The sequence below is a fragment of the Melopsittacus undulatus genome, chromosome 2 (assembly GCF_012275295.1).
Source record: "Melopsittacus undulatus isolate bMelUnd1 chromosome 2, bMelUnd1.mat.Z, whole genome shotgun sequence".
Taxonomy (NCBI): domain Eukaryota; kingdom Metazoa; phylum Chordata; class Aves; order Psittaciformes; family Psittaculidae; genus Melopsittacus; species Melopsittacus undulatus.
The window spans coordinates 93665916-93683480 of NC_047528.1; the positions used below are offsets into that span (position 1 = coordinate 93665916).

General features: G+C 40.9%; 1 protein-coding gene across 1 annotated transcript; it reads right to left on the minus strand.

Moving 5' to 3' along the window:
* Positions 1–3194: 3194 nt before the first annotated feature.
* IL10RB (interleukin 10 receptor subunit beta) lies at positions 3195–16417 on the minus strand. Its single transcript, XM_005151789.3, has 7 exons — positions 16269–16417; positions 14111–14234; positions 12059–12228; positions 9699–9862; positions 7717–7867; positions 6078–6235; positions 3195–3874 (listed from the first exon to the last, which is right to left on the minus strand). Exons 1-7 carry the CDS (start codon positions 16312–16314, stop codon positions 3662–3664), a joined length of 1026 nt encoding a protein of 341 aa, XP_005151846.2. The 5' UTR covers positions 16315–16417; the 3' UTR covers positions 3195–3661.
* Positions 16418–17565: the final 1148 nt, after the last annotated feature.

A 17565-nucleotide genomic window follows, 5' to 3' on the forward strand; every position in this document is an offset into this window, starting at 1 on the left:
TACAGCTTTTCATCTTGTTTGAAAAGCATGGAAACCTAAGTTCAGGAAGGAAACAACTTAGGGAGTCCAGTGGTTCATTGTACAGGCTCAAGACAGGACTAGTTGTATCTCCCCTCTTCCTAATGGTCATTTGGGCTTAGCTGTTGGTTTTATTGGTTTTGTTTGGTTGGGGGTTTTTTTAATATGCCACTTCTCAGATAATATTTCCTATACTTTTTCTGTATTCATCATTACAAAACTTTTCCTCTTCTCTGTCTGGTTGTGGTCTTCTAACTGCTTTCATCTCTGTCATGGACAGCACAAATTATTCATTACTCCTTAATGTGTCTGTAACAGTATCTTGTAAGATATGAAAAATCTTATTGAAGTCAAAACATAACCTACTGCTTCTGCCTCTTGCACAGCGTTCAGTGGTGTTCATTGAAAGGAATTACAGCAAACTTTTGTGAATATATTGATACTCTGCAGCTGAGTGGTAGTTTTTCTACATAGTTTTGGAAGCTCAAAACATTATAAATGAAGTATATATTAAAAACCAAACCAAACCCTGCTTCTTTCCACTTCATTCCCAGCACTGCATTTGGAAGTTCGGGTGCTATTTCTACATTTCTTGGACAAAGTAGGATTGGACTCCTGTGCTTACATGAAACCCCACTTCATAAAAATAGATGTGTGCCTTCTCCCTCCCTTCCCCACTTCTTTCTTCATGTGTTAAAAATTTTGCTTCTGAGACTTTATCCTCTTTGGGATTCAGGTATTTCCCATTGGGGAAAGCTACATAATAGCAGGTCAAGTTTTCCAAAATATTTCAATATCCCTTCTCATTCTAATTTCCAGTTCAATCTGACTGATTGCTCTGTGGCAAGGGAGGACCTCATTTGTCTGTGGCAGGCTTCTTCAACTGCTGTGGATCATGCCCAGAGATGAACTTGCTCCGTGTTTACTGCCAGTCAGGTCTCAATGAGCAGCACATATAGGAGCTCTGAAGTACAGCTTGTCACTGTTATTTTAGTCATAAACCATCTTCTGAGGTCAGAAGAGTGGAATTTAGCAAAAACCATTAGAGTTATCCAAGAAATACCTTGCCTGGTTCAGCAAGTTGTCTTCTAACTGTCACTGTATGTACAGCTTCCCCTGTCCCCTTCATGAGGACCTTGCTGATTTTTCGGGTGCTGTACGTTAACTACAGGCCTTGCCCCTCTCCTGCTTGCTCTGTTATTACTCGCATGGTGTTTGTCTGCTTACTTAGGAGGCATCAGTCTCTCCCATCACTGTGGTACCTGCATAATATAATCCTCATTTAAGAGCTGATGGAATTAGAAGGACAATGCAGCCAAGTGATTTGACCTGAGGTGAGAAGTCGGCAACGAAGCATTCATCACAGTTGTTTAATATTACTTCTGAATTCCTTTATAACCAGGAAAACTAACAATGCTTCTCTGCACTGCACAAATGCACATGCTGGATGCTCATATGACCAAAGGATAAGCAGACAAGCAAGCAGACATTAGTGTTGCAGGATGCCCTGACTGCAAGGTTAGCACTGTGTGAAGATTTCTGGCACCAGACAATCACAGTCTTTCTGCCCTTTCAGAGAGGCATATATTCTGCATTGGAGACTTCATTTCTGTTTTGTGTGGCATATAGTTTCCTAGCTTTATTTACCAACTTGACTGCATTAGAACGCCACCAGCGACAGTGTAGTCTAACAGCTCTGTCAGCTTGATGTCTTCAGACAACTGGAGCATGGTATGACTGAGGGTTTAACCTTTGCTAGGATTGTACAGGTCTTTCTGGAAACTTCATCAACCTACGTATGAAATACAGGGTTGCAGAATTCATTCCTATTTTATGCTAGTTGTGGTGCAGCTGGAATCTTACATATTTTGCAGTTTGGAATTCACTATATAAAGGCTTTGTGACAATGATATAGATCTTATATAGGTTGAAGATGGGCTTATGTGAACTTAAAGCAGCTGTTTCTTTAAAGACATTGTGTTTCATATCAAAGAAAAGTTAAACAAATAAACTGGTCAGAACAAATCCTTCCTTTCCCCCTTTGTCTGAAGCGTTGAAAGAGGAAGCAGCATTCTGAGAACAGTCTTTCCCTCTCCTCTCATGTGATAGCACAACAACTGGTATTGGCAAACACATGAGGGGAAATGCTTCCTCTTTCTAGATGGGAGAAGCCAACCTTTCAAAAGTTCAAGGCGATGTTGTTGCACACAACCCAAAAAACCCCACCAAAACCATTACACAGAATAAGCTGCTACTGTGGTAGAAAGGGTAGGGAACACATGGGGAACTGAATTTTTACAGTGGAGAGGCATATGAGACACAGGACATTGGCTGTCATTGGGATCAGCACTCACAGAGCAGCTTTGGTGAGATGTGAAGAAAAGAACCAATGAAACAAATGCCTTAAAGAAAAACTGAAATGAAAATCCTTCCTCATTTTTTTCATATACCACATTGAACCAGAATATGATGAAAATCAAAAGGTACAGAAAAGATGTGGCAGATTACAAAGTGGTACAAAGAATCAATGCCTGTTTTCCTCAGGTTTTCTCCTGCAATGGTTCCCAGGAAGTGTGTATGTATGCATTAATTAACAAACCTCAGAAACATAGCCAAAAACGTTGCAATTCCAGCATAATGTTATCCTTTACACACAACTTCACTCGTTACTTCTGCTGACAGAATTCTTTTTCACTCTTCTTTGATGTAATAATACACACAAAAAGACTCACATCACAAAATCAGTACAGAGTGCAAGGATCACTCTTTATGCCCCAGCATTAGCATGGATGTAACCTTCACATGCCAATGAGATTATAGTATGTAATATGGGAGTCATGTCAACCTGGATTTTCTTTTGTTGTTATTTAAGACGATGTTTCAGTAGATAAATAAAATGAATTTACCTTTTAACTCACACTTTAACTGCAGAGTTTTCCACTGGACACTGGATTAGGCAGCCAAAATTTAATTAGTCATTAGAAACTGTGGGGCAGAGGCTGAGGGGAGTGAGCAATACCTGAATGTGAAGGGCTGTTAAACAGTCCACTGGTACACTCCCATTATCCTTAGCAATGATGTATGAGTAACACTTTGCACTGCAAAACACACTGAGTATTTGTGTGTGGTTTATTCATACCAAGTTCATGCCATCAGAATAACTTTACAACTCCGCATCAGGTAAAAAAAACATTTAATAAAAAGATCACACCACTAGGGTTATCCTTAAGAAATACACACAATTTCTCACTGCAAAAAATAAGTCAGATCAGGTCTTACTTTACAAAATAGAATTTTCTTTTACAAACCTTATATAAGATTTCAGTTTTATTAACTTTTGCAATAAATAGTTCATCAAAGTTAAATTAGCATTATATGTAATTGCTCTTTAAAATAATGTCATGACACAGTGCTAGGCATTGCTACAACTCAACAGTGAGCCACTGCAAACAGCAGCAAAAATTATGTATTGCTCAATTCTTTGTTTATAGTCAAGTTTCTTGTACTCAAAAAAATAGTATGAGTCTGTCAAAAGTCTGTGTACACTTCTTCATGTATTTTTACTGTCTTAAGACCATAGCAATTAGAAGTTCAACAGACCATTTGCTTTTCCTTTGGTCTGAGTGAAGCATGAGGAGTGCATTCAGGCCTTTTCTGAAACTGACACTGTTCTTGAATCAGAATCTTCTTGTTCAGAGTCCTGAAGGTGCTCTGGTGTCTTGCTGGCTTCATCTCCAGTCTCATCACTGTGACTTTTGGATTCTTCTGAAATTACAGTTAGCTTGTCATAAAAAAGGTGCTCTTCTTGTGGGACTGGAGAAAAAATCTGTGAACCACTGGAAGGCTTGTTCAAGAACTGTGAAGGGAAGAGGAAATGAGAGTTAGACTTCACCAGCCATACCATCCTGTTTGCTTAGTAATATGTTTTACATTATTTTCGACACATCAATTGCTTTTCTCAATCCTAAGAATTCCCAGATCGGCAACAACCTAATAACCTCCCTGCTCACTTTAACATCCTGTGCAAGGCTTGAAAACAAGGCAGAAGTGCCTTTATTTGCAAGAAAATACCCTAGGTGTTAGTGATTTCTTTGGAATATAAACTTTCTTAACAAAAAAACAAAAACAAAACCTAGGTTTTGTTTGGAAACAAAAAACCTAAAAATGGTGACTTGGCTGTGGGTGAAGTAGTTTGCAGAGAGATTTGCCAAACAACTTAAAGAGATGTGAACTGTTCCTGCCATCTCAGAGAGCTGTCTGTGCAGACATCAAATGGTGATGCTTTAAATGTCAACATAAACCATAACCCTTTTGTTAAGTAAAGGCAAGGGATGGAAATTTGTGAGGCTATGCAGTTCAGTGAGAAATATGGCTTAATTTTAGCACCAGAAAATCACAGCTTCCTCCCACTCCCTGTTCTACTGGTAAGATGGAACCTCAAGAATCAACATGGACTTCACAGGATGTCACGACTGTCAACATTTTGAATGTCAACAAGAACTGCACACCTACTCAACATTGTAATAACATGTTAACCACTTGCTTTGGCAGCTGAAATGGCAGTTCATTTTAATGGTAGTGGCTGGAGGAGTACAACTGTGTTGTGTTCTTGTTACCTGCCCCCTGTCTATTACTTTAGCATATTTTACATAAGAAACAAGATGCTCTATCAGGAGCCCTGCTCATTGTAATTACAAACTACCCCCTCCCCCAAGCAACCTAATATTACCATTAGACCTTTTTCTAGCAAACTGTGATTTGAAATATTCTGTCAGTAACCTGCAATCTCAAATGTTCATGTAGTGAAACCACTGCCTTTGATAAAAGTAATTATAGGTAAGCATGACTGACCTTGATTACTTTGATTTACCATTATAAGCCACCAGCGCAAGATAAAAATTCTCCTTTTCTTGTGAGAAGCCTGTGAGCAAAATGAAATCTGACCACATCCTGTATTGATAAGAGCAATGCTGCCTTCCCAGCAGCTCTGCTCCAGGTTCTCACTGTGCATTGAGCGTGTGCTCGAAGTGCAAGACAATTGCTAAGTCTGCTGCAAAGCCTGATGAACTCTAAGTCAAAATGAAGGATGAGAGAAACTGCTGGAAATTCAGCAAAGCTGCTAACTTTGGCATGTGTAACAGTCTTTATAGCCTTGTTTCTTGAAGGAGATTCTGATACAGCCTTTTTATGTTGCTATATGGGTAAGAAGGGTCAGTGGTATTCCCCAGTAGTAATGGTTGATATTCACTGCTTTTATTTTATTTTGAACTTTCAGATTTCTGTACATTCTTCACTGAAGTTAAAACACATTATTGTGTTTGTGAAAGAACCTTATTTCAAATGTGCAATTTTAAGTCTAAAATGAGATGGGGAGACATATTTCAATTGTTTACAATCTAAAAGAGGAAGAGAAGGTTAACACCTGTTATTCTCTCACTCTAAAATGGAAGCCATAGAAAGCTTCACATCACAAATTAGGCAGTTACTTTAGGAATAAAAGCCTATGCCAGGTTTTGAACTTGTTCAGCTTTAAATATTTTGGACCATTCTGTGCAGAACAGTTCAAGATGACAGTATTTTAGAGTTTATTATATAGCAGTATACTTCAAAAAGAAGTCTAATATCACTGCTTCTTACTTATGCCTATGCAGCTCCACAGAACTTGAACATGCAAGATAACATACATGCAAAATGTATGACCTTATAATGCTGGAAATTAAATATTAAATGACCTAACTTCCACTACCTTTCTCATGCAGAAAAGTACCTTCCTTTGTCAGCTTTTCCCAAAGTTCACAACTTCATCATTTACGCTTATTTGAATGGCTTTTGTGTTTGGCAGAAGCGTTTCACCGTACACAACTGTATGACAACAGATAACCAGCATTGCTGCTTCTAATCTAAAACCCCCTCAGAACAGCCTGCACTTTACAGATGGCTCACAGTCAGGTGCAAATGAAAAAAGGCAAAATAAAAGAAGCTCTAAAGGTTTTGGCGCAGAAAGCTTTTGAAAAGCACCTGCTTCTGCCAATTTTAACTGTATTAGGGAGAAAACAAACCTCTTTCAAGTGTTGTGGGAAAACATAGGAAGGACATAAAACATGTTTGGTGAGTCGATACAGATACAAAACCAAAAAGAAACAAACAGGAACAGATATCACAACAACCAACATTGATCCTATGAGAATGGTCACAACTATCCACACAGGAGTTACACCTGCAAGACAAGAAAGAAAAAACCAAACCAAACCAAACTTAAACCTGTGATTATTAATTTCTGGATACATTCTTTTCAAATTTTCATTTTCTCCATGGAATTAAAACCAAAACAAAAGCCAACCAACCAAAAAAACCAACCAAACCACCAAACCCCAAAAAACAAACCAAACCAAACTATCACAAAATTGTAACTGCAAAAATAAGTCTTCAATCCAGATTAGCTCTTAAATTTTGTGCCTGAATAGGCTGAGTTGAAGTTCTCAATACAACCTTACAAGCCAGCGTATATAGACATTTACAGTTACACATACAGGTGATTCTACATGCAAGACTATGCAAATGATTAAAGGAAAAAAGACCTACAGAAGTATCCATAAGGCAGTATCATGTAAAAATGGCAGCAAAGTAAAGACAGCAAGGGAAAAATTATGATAAAATTCAAAACTGCTTAGCCGTTAAAAATAAAGGTCATGCTTGGGGATTTCACAACAGGCAATGGGAATTGAGATGTATCCCCATATAAATGTTTTAAACCAACCTATGCATGCTAAGCACTGGTCTAGCCATGAACTAACAAGGAACACCGCCACCAAAACCAGCGTGCAATTCAACTGCAGTGCATGCAGGTAGTGTTCATGTAGGAGAAACATGTGAGGAAATATTTTACATGAAAAAAACTTATGAGAAACAGCTTAGCCCAGCAGCTCCCGCAGAGAGCTGCCTTCCTGTGTCTCTGCCTCTGATTTTCCACATTATTTGAGGGCATGTTAGCTGAAATACTAACTTTTTCAGAGACATAATGTGTATCATCCTTTCTTTAACTGGGGACACGAAGTTCCCTGCTAAGGCAGCAGGGTCAGACCACGTGGTGGTTAATGGCTGGGCTCTGCAGACAGCAGCCTAGGTGGCATGGCTTGGAAGTGCTTTTCTTATGTAACTACCTTCAAAATGAGAAGGAAAGTACCTGAACAAAATATTTGTTCATATTACTGATTAGGAAATTCTCTGTTTCACACAGAAAGAGCAGCATGGCCTACCCTTATGACAGGCACAGGCATTGTCACCACAGGTGAAGCAGACTGCAAAACAGGGGCCAATTCCTTTCTCAGTGACAAATACACAACAAAGACTTTCATAGGATAATGAATACAGCTGAAGGTAAAAGAAATTCAGACTCAGCATGATCAGTGAAGAGCACATGCTCCATTTAACCCTGATTTGCAGAGTGTGAGGAGCATAGAGGGATCTGGAGTGAAGTAAAGCATCATGCTATCGGTGCCATATCACTTGTAGTTTTCACTTTGTTTCCAATTCCTGCACTCCAAAGGCACATAGCTATTAACCACCAAACAATACCAAAGTAACAAACACATCCATTTTTGGAAGTTTCACATGTTACACTGACAGTCATTCTGAATGGCTTTACACATTTCCCAGCTGCCTACAGTACGTGTCCTGTTGTGATTCACCAGGTATTACCGTTGTGGGTTGTCTTCTCACAAAGCACTTCACTCAGTTCCCCTGTTTTGTTCCACTCGGGGATAACTGCTTGCACTTGAATACAATATATTGTCCATGGCTCCAGCTGAGATAGGATTTCAGTGTTATGTTTAGTGTCTACATGAGTTACCTAATAACAGAGAATACAAAAAAAAAAAAGAAAAGCATGAGTCCAATGGTCTAGCTAAGTAATTACAATTACATTTAGAATCACAGAATGGTTTGGGTTGGAAGGTTTGGGTTAAAGATCACCTAATTCCAACCCCCTGCCATGGGCAGGGACACCTTCCACTAGACCAGGTTGCTCCAAGCCCCATCCAACCTGGCCTTGAGCACTGCCAGCGATGGGGCAGCCACAGCTTCTCTGGACAACTTTTGCCACCCACATAGTAAAGAATTTCTTACTAATGTCTAATCTAAATCTCACCTTTCTCAGTTTAAAGCCATTCCTCCTCATCCTATCACTACATGCCCTAAAAGTCCCTTCTCAGATTACTTTTAGGCATCTTTTAGTTACTGGAAAGCTGCTACAACATTTCCCAGGAACATTCTCTTCTATAGACTGAAAAAGCCCATCTCTCTCCACTTGTCTTCATAGGAGAGGTGCTCCAGCCCTCTGATCATCCTTTAGTAAAACATCTCATCATTTAGGAGGACAAATCCTAGCAGTTGTAGATGCAATGTGAACAAGGTTTTTAAAGGCAGAAGGAGATTCCCTGCCTGTGTCAAATAACCGATAACTACTTGGATTTCAGCTGTGGTCACTCTGAGACCATTCACATCACTGACTTTCTGGCTGCTATTAGGTGACTGCCAGCAGATGCAGCTTGCTGCTTACAGGCATGACTGGTTATGTCCATCTAACTATAGGATTCCTGAAGAGTATAGGAGCCCCTATAGGATGCCTATTATGCAGTAACAGGTTCTTTCTCAGGGATGAGGGGACTGTATAGCTAGGTTTTAACATTATAAGCAAGGATCTGTTTGAAAAACAACCTATGAAGTTACATAGTCTATTCCTTCTGCTTCTTTGATCCCTATGGAATTTCGCAGACTTTTGCTCTAAGGTGTCATAAGCACAGATTCTACCTGAACCTCTCACTTTCTCTGTATGTTTGCCTAAGTTTGCATCCCATATACAGAAATACCTTCACTTTTTGTAGTCTGTTTTTTGGAAATGATGATCCCTCATTTCCTGGAATTGAATACCTAAGAATTTTTCCAGGATAACAAACAAAAATCACAATTATATGTAGTGGAGCCCTATTATATGAAAATTGTACTGATGTACAAAGCACTAATTACACTGTGACTGGTATCTTCCAGTAAAGAGCTTCCTTTTTTCCTGTAATAGAACCTATGACCCTATAATTAATATCTTATTTATGACCTTTCTCCATGCATTCTGTGGGGAGCTGAGTGACACATTTGCCTGTGGAAGAGGCTGTCCATGAGAGGAAGGAAACAAATTACAGCTTATGGAAACTGAAGAGGTGAAGGTGACCACAGTTACTATAAAGCCTAATCCATGGTGGTATTCAAAGCCCAAAGTCCCACAAAGAGCACAAATACTTGAATTACATGGGATTTGAATCCAAGTCAGTTTATAGCCATGATCACAGACATTGCTGACATTACAGCTTCTAAATTTACCCTTGCTTATATGTATGAAATTCAGGGATTTGGTGAGGAAGCCTGCATCGCTGATAAACACATCACTGAACTGAGAGAATAAACGCTCATAACATAGCAGCTAGTTCTAATTACAGAAAGAGCAAATTATATCAGTGCTACTGTTTAACTGCACAGCTCTTTGCTCTGAATAGCAGTTGTAGTGACTAGACTTTCTTACACTAATTAGTAGACATACATTTTTATTTCAGTACTGTTAGCTTTAAGAACTTCATTAGTATGGTACTTTACCAAGAAAAGCAAGAATCAAAATCATGGAGTCACAATACCCCAGAAGCAGTGCTGCCATTCTTCCAGTACAGTATCCTGTAATTCCATGAACCGTAATACTGCTTCAGAGGCCAGTTGTCACGCTCAGCAAAAGGGCCTATGAAATCCACATGCAGGGACCCAGACTCTGACTTCACTTTTACATCAGGTGGCCCAATGATGGCTATACATTAGAACGGTGGAAGAGAAGAACAGAATTCAGTTTCATGTTGTTTTCAGTTTGACATTTTTATACAACCCATGACAAGTCACGCTTTAACAAATTTTATCAGAAAAAAGTTATTTCTTATCATGGATCAGGCATAAATAAATCCTTTCCTTATAGAATTGCTCTTGAAAGAGATTTATTTTTGCTGTTAGGGAACAGATGCTATTGCAGACTACATTTCCCATAGATTAAATTAACTCAGTTCCCTTCTGCCAGCTGTGTGACTCCTGGGAGAGGAAGGACTATTTCTATAGGTTATTACTCACTTCTCCTTCTGGGCCAATCTGCTGCAACGTCTGTCTTTTCTGAGGAGACCTCTAGTGAAGTGTTTTAATGTTTCTTTCACTCTGATAATTTTGAAAAACTGAAACATTTGAATTATTTCTGCATTTCTTATACTCCTTAGACAGAATATTGTATTCTTGCCATTTGTAAATGGCTTTTCCTTATTATGTTTTTGTGCAGCTACCTAAATCATTTCATGATTTCACCTTACTTAACTACGTTGTGTCAGACATGAGCTCTCCATTAAAGTCTTCTATAATTCCAGTGAAAAACTGCCCTGGCTGCCTCACCAAAGTTCTGCCTGGCTGCAGTCACACTATGAAGTGTCCGAGAAAGCAAAAGCTCAAAAAAGATGATTTTGCATTCCTCTAGAAATATGCGCTTCTATAATTGAAAATAACAATAAAAAGCCTCAGACAAACTGCTCACTGAAGCATACATTCATGCAATGCTCATGAATGGGTTGTTGAGCTTACAAAAAAAAATGTGAGGAGGGTCTTGGTTGCTCTGCTTTTCTTAGGCTATTCCTATAATACAGAGTGGAATTCAGTAAAAAAGTACTAATAGGATTAGTAACACAGAAAGGAATATCAGATATTTTGATCATGATACCCTGCTCAGATTGGTTATGGCAACATTAAAACTACTCATGTCCTCCTCAGAGATTTAGCCAGTACTCCCAGGTAGTTCTTTCCAAGTAGTTTTATACCTAGAGTTTTCCATTGAAAAATAAGTTGCCTTTCCAAAGCCAAGCCTGCTCTGAAGGCCACACGCTATTTCACTTGTATGTCAAACTACAACTCTGTTAATGATTTACAAGTTTGCTCTCTACTCTGAAAATCCACAAATGCTTTTTGTATTACATCTTCTTTTGGCTGTAGCTCATACTTGTAATGTTGATGTTACTATGTTTCAGTGCTTCCCTTATAGACAGATTAAATTATATCAACATTACACTTTTGAAGAGGTAATAAAAGCATCTTGAAAAACAAAGCTGTAAACTGTAAAATTGCATTCTGGAATCCAAGGAACAGAATGATGAAATTTCAACAAATGGAGGCAGAACAGGAGAAAAAGAAATGTAAAGTTTTTTCTCAAAAGATGAGATGCAACAGAAGCTTCATGAATGGTTTTGTATTAACAGTTGTGAGGAAAAAAAGCCTTGGGTACCATTAACTATGTAATCTAAAATAATTTGATTTTTGCTTATGAGTGGAGTAAGAACGTTCAAAATAAAAGACTCTACTTGGTAAAAACCAGCCTCTCATCCCCAAGCTCAGGTGACAGCAACATGATTATATCTCTGTTGTACACTCTAATGCAAGGCAATGCCTAAATCACTTATCATGAAAGACTATCAGGCTTCTCTAAAAGAATGTCAGTATTGTGTAATGAAGATTTTTTACCTAAAAATTAACCTTTCTCTGTGACTTTTTCAACAAAAAAAATAAAAGAAAGCTTTTGCCTGGCATAGCAATCAAAAAGAAAGTAATTGAACTTCTTGAGATATACAGGACATCTGAATCCTTGATTCAGATTGAATCTCCCTGATTGAAAAATATATGTGACCCTTGTTTTGATATGATCCTTGTTTTAAGGGAAAGATGTACGTTTTTGAAAACTTCCTCAAAAGAGGTTTCAAGTACCAATACTAACATCTAGCTATAATAATGAATCTGCAGTGCCTTCTGACAGCAACTTCTGCCTTCAGAAACTGGAAATGTTATAACTAAGGTTTTATTGTTCAATGTAATTACATTTTAAAATTATCTGCATGCTATAGGTTTTCTTATGGAGTCAAACTGTAAAGGTGCATTAATACCATCCAATCTGGTGGGTTTTCCTGAAGATTACAAAAGTGCTTACTGTCATCCATTGGCTTAAATCTGATGGTTGTCCAGTCTGAATGGTCATTTTCTGACTCTGCTCGAACCTGTAAAATGTAGTCTCCATACGCAGACAGAGAAGAGACATCACACTCTGTGAGTCTCAAATTTGTGCTCACATTTTCATATGTGTCTCCAGGTAAATTGATGCTGTATGGAAGAGAAACAACATGTCTATGATGTTTAAATTTTATATGACTAAATGTATTTCCTCTCAATTAACCGGAAAAGTGGGATATCTGTTTGTTAATGCAACCAGTTATGACTCATGAACAAGAAAAACTGGATCCAGTGTATAAGAAACATCATTACTAGTGTGTACACGCACATTGAGCATTTTATATGCATCTATAAAGCCATGATAAAATAAAAGATTAAAATTATGATTCAGTAAATAGGTGCCCTTCTATTGACATTGGTTACAAAACTTGATTCAACAGGCAGTACTTATCAGACAAGTCTGCAAATATCAAGACGCCATCGCTATGTGTGGCTTTGCTGTCTAACTTGGACTTTGTTCAGACGTGTCTTTAAGATACACGTATAAGGAAAAGACAGAGAAAATTTTAGATACACATATAAGGAACAGCCTGAGAAAACAGAGCCTGAAAACTCACTGCAGCCATTCAGTACGTGATACTGTTTCTGGTTTGCATCAAAAGCCCATGCAGGAATGTAGTGATCAAAAGGTATTTGCTACCAGAACTCAGAAAAATCTTTCAACTAAGATGGAGGATTTCTCCTCAGAAGGCACCTGCCTGTGGGCACTGCTATCTCCACTTTACATCCTGTCTTGGCTTTTTCCTTGTTTTGGCCAAAGAGTTCAACTTTCAGCAGGAACACAAGACTTCTGCCCTACCCCATGGTTTCGTTGCCAAGCACAGAGGCAGGTACGGAGCCCACCAGTGGGCTGGGGAAGTGGCTGCCTTCCTTGCTACAGCTGCAAAGACCGATTTCCCAACAGGAAAGACCAACTCGGAGCAACACAGTGCCAAAACCAAATCAAAGCTTAATCAACCTACCAAAAATGACAAAAGGAGACCTCAGAAAATGTGTCCCAAGTTTAAGGCACTGTGATGAGCCACCAGCCTGCAGTTCATCAGGCATTTCCACTAAGGGCACAGGCAAGCTGCCTGCATTGGTGGCAGAGAACAAACTACTACTGGAGTGAAAGGTCAGATAGGGTCCTAAACACTCTGCAGGACCAAGTCTTTGAATTAGAGGTAACAGCTTCATGATGGAGAAAAAAAACCACACAGACAGCTAAGAACACCCAACATTAAAATGTTTCTGGTTCCAAAAGGAGTACCTACAAAGCTGCCTTTAATGCTGGGTTTGCAGTAGGAAGATCGAAGTTTACCTCAGGAGAAACTATGTGAATATCTGTCAAGGTTTAGAAGAACTGTCTTGTTTTGAGTAGATGACTGAATGAACAAAGGCCAAAGGACCCCAGAGGAGGGTAACATCCTCACACCAATAACATATATCTCATTAACAAGAAGTTGGCAATGGAACTAACTTTCAAGGCATTGCTGAAGGGAACTGCCTTCATTATAATACTAAAAATCACACCCTTGCCCACAGAGACCTTTACTCACAAACATGTGTACTGAAAGAAATCTATACCATGCCTTTAAACAGAGACAAGAGTATCTAAGAGCCAATGGTTGTAGATTACTGACCAATCACTGTAACTGGGAGTGTACTACCTTGGAACTTCTGTGTGTAGATGTAATGAAGAAGCCTCATCAGGTGTGCTTGATTCGTGGAAATGCACCACTGAGCACCCTGCAGAATAAACAATGTCTTCTCTCTAAACTGTGCTTTGAGAGTTCTCTTTCAAACAGGTAACACCTTGGGTGTGAAATGTGTAGAAAATGTCCCTGCCCTGTTATTTAGCTCAGAAGATAAACCTTGTACCAGCTAAAAGAAAGGGACAGCTACTGACCTTCCTGTAAAAAAAAAGGAAACGAATCACAAACACATGCAGCTGTAAAACATGGACTGAAGAAATCAAACTTCCCAGACTTACCTCTTAGATTGGACAGTGTAACTTATATTCCCTTTGTAAAACCTAGGTGCATCCCACTGTAAAATGCTACGAAGATTAACTGAAGTAATCCTTGCATTTTGGGGTTTTGGCACTTTTCCAGATACTGTGGGAGCAATCAAAACCAAATAAACATTTTAGTATATGTTCCTCCAGCCCCTTCTCAATCATCCATAGCTTAAATACAGCCTCCTTTCTCTACCTTGCCTCAGAAATGTTTTTAAAACAGCCTTTAATGTGATTAATTTTAATCCTGATGCCTATCCTTCCTTGTGACCTTGTGCAACAAAAACAAGTTAGCCAGCATCAGTGATTTCCAGTAAGTGCAGTCTTTATGATATCATCATTTATTATGCATGACTAACTTGTTACCGCCGAAGACTCAGTGCCCATAAAGCTAGGTGGATGAACTCTCACTGAGATTGTCAAAATCAGTTGTTTTCACTAGCACTATGGAAATAACATGGCTGTGGGGATTGATGTGCTGGTTTTGGTTTTATTTTTAAGAGAACGTGAACAGCCTTTATACATAGACCTGTGCATAAGACTGAAATAATTCAAAAAACCCACCCACCATAAGCATGTTTGTCATCACTGCATGGATTAGCATTGCCATTTGAAATGCTTTACACATGGTGTTATTCAACCACCTTTTTGAAAAAGAGATAAACACAAACTACCTTGGAAGGCAAAAGAGCTATTAAATGCACTATATATCATTGACTGGCACTCTTCACAAGTGATGGAGACACAACTGTCTTGCTTTATTAAAACCAAATAAAGGAAACTATTAGTATTGATGAACAGATCATTACTGTTATGATTTAATAATTTTAAAATAGTTGTTGATATCAAAACTAAAATCAAAAGGATTTTGGCCCATTCTTGCAAAGGCAAAGAAATCCCCATCAGGTCAGACTAGTGCTTAAATGTCATAGGAATAAAACCTAATGACACGTGTTCCAAGATAAATAACTTGTATGTCTATAGTTGATACATAAATACATGAAATTAGTATGTTGCTTACCCACCTTTAGAATACAAGAGTTTTGAATCTAGACCCTGCTTAAATAGAAACTGTTTCACAGACTCAATTCCTGCAATGTTCACCTTGCACCCAACAAATCAACTTGAATGCGCTTCAGACCATAAAAGCAGAAGTTGCTTGCTTCCCTGCACCCCAGCCTTCTTGAGAGATGTCATCCCTGTACAAATATGCCCTTGCCCATACCAGTCTCGGGCACTCTCCTTCTGAGATCTCTGCCCGAGCACACACTGTGCCCCTCTGCAGGCACCTCCAGCCTCCTGCACCCACATCGTCTCCTCCCTGCAAAACCCCAGGAGTGCAGGACACTAAGGAAGATGGGCACAGGTAACAATGGACTGCAAAGCCTCAGTGTGAACAACACAGCTGCAGAAAAGCCTGGTTAGTACAAGACATCCGACTTTTCCTGTCCCGCAAGATGTGGTCCTTGCTATGAAGAACCCTTGCTAGGGTGCTGCCTACATTTTGAGGAAGCTCCCTCCAAAGCTGGGATGGTAAATCCTCATAAGCGAGATGCCTTGGAAGGTTCGCTTCCCAGATGGTGTTTCCTACTTGAAAAGCCTCCAGCTCAATTTTTACTCGGCACTGTGGACCCAAATTGATGAGAGTATACTTCTGTGGGTTTGCACTTTGTGAGTGTGAGGTTTATACACTGATCATAGGACACCGCAGTCTCACACACGCCCGGCCCCTCTGAGCGTCTGCTGCCGGAGCAGCCCAGCCCGTGCCGGCCGCTCAGGCACCGCTGCTCCTGTGCCACGCTCGTTGTGCCTGCAGGAGCGCGGTTTCTCTTCCACACCATGGGACTCGCACAAGCGTCCAAAGGGCAATTCCAGTTTCCGTGCACAGATACAGCCTCTGAGCGGGGGGAAAGCCCGCCGGCAGCGGGATCTGGGAACCAGCGGGCGCCTCGACGCCCTCCGCGCAGCAACCGGTCCCGGGGCTCTCGAGGTAGCGTGGCCCCCAAGAACAAAGCCGGCCGCTTCTAGCGACCCCCTCCGCCGCCTCCCCCCTTGCTCCCCGCGGGAGGACGATCGCTCTTCCGGGGGAGCCGCAACCCACCGCTGTCCCCCGCCAGGCCTGGGGCGGACTCACCGCAGAGTAGGAGGCAGCTACAGAGGGCGCACCAGAGGGCGGCCATGGCGGCTCCCGGAGAGGGGTTCCATCAGCAGCGAGGCTGCCAGCGCAGTCCCGCCATGGCACAGGGTGCTGCCCTCTCCGGCGGGGAGCGGAGCCGCCCCGAAACCCTTCCGCTTCCCGTTGAGGGGCGGGGCGGTGTGCGGTTCCACTGCCGCCCCCAGCTGCGGGCTTAAGCCTCCGCCAACTGGGCTAATTGCCTCCGAACAACAGGGGACACGGCCTGCACCGCGGCCGGCTCACCCCAACGGTTCCGAAGCCTCTCCAGCAGAAGCACACCCAGCGCCTAAAACCTTCCCAGGGAGCTCACGGACGCTGTGCTTTAAGTATCTCGGCGGTGCTGGCTGCTCGGATACTTAGGATCACTAAAGAGCATCTTCAGGAGGGCAGCTGGGCAGGCAGGAGGTGGGAGCTCGGTCCAAAGTGGATAAATAGATAAATAACACATGTACAGAGGCCAGATGATGAATAGCGTCAAACCTGACCTTGAGTGAAATTCCTGCTGCAGTCAGTACACATGTTACCTGAGGAAAGGTTTGTCTTTTATCTTCAGGGTCTGGCCTGCACCAGATGCCAACACTAGTTCTACCGGAACATTTAGCATTCCTGATCAAAACCAGCACAAACTTGGGGGAAGGGGGGAGCATTTTTATTAATCACAGAGAAAAAACAGTTGTTTCTCAACTGCTTAATGTCACTGACAACTTTAATAGACTTTTTTTCCCAGCCCATCTGTCACCTCCTGTCATTAAAGGGGGCTGCACACAGTCCCCCAGCCTTCACTTACATGTGAACAATTTCCCTGGCACCAACCACTGTGGAGATACACATACCAGCTGCACCCAGTGGCACAGGGTGAGTATGAGTGCAGGTTTTATCTACTAATCACAGAATCCCAGAATCCCAAGGGTTGGAAGGGACCTCCAAATATCATCTAGTCCAACCCCCCTGCAAGAGCAGGGTAACCTAGAGTACATCACACAGGAACTTGTCTAGGTGGACCTTGAATATCTCCAACGTAGGAGACTCCACCACCCCCTTGGGCAACCTGTTCCAGTGCTCTGTCACTCTTACAGTACAGAAGTTCTTCCTGATGTTAATGTGGAACCTCCTATGCTCCAGTTTACACCCATTGCCCCTTGTCCTACCACTGGATATCACTGAAAAAAGCCTAGCTCCATCATCCTGACACCCACCCTTTACATATTTGTAAACACTGATGAGGTCACCCCTCAGTCTCCTCTTCTCCAAGCTA

Excerpts from the sequence above, each read along its gene's own strand:
- IL10RB (XM_005151789.3), bottom strand. The coding sequence starts at position 16,314 with ATGGCCGCCCTCTGGTGCGCCCTCTGTAGCTGCCTCCTACTCTGCG. Across the intron at positions 12,229-14,110 it reads TACACTGTCCAATCTAAGAG|CATCAATTTACCTGGAGACA; the intron begins GTAAGTCTGGGA and ends TCTTCCATACAG. Across the intron at positions 9,863-12,058 it reads ATTTAAGCCAATGGATGACA|CCATCATTGGGCCACCTGAT; the intron begins GTAAGCACTTTT and ends TCTAATGTATAG.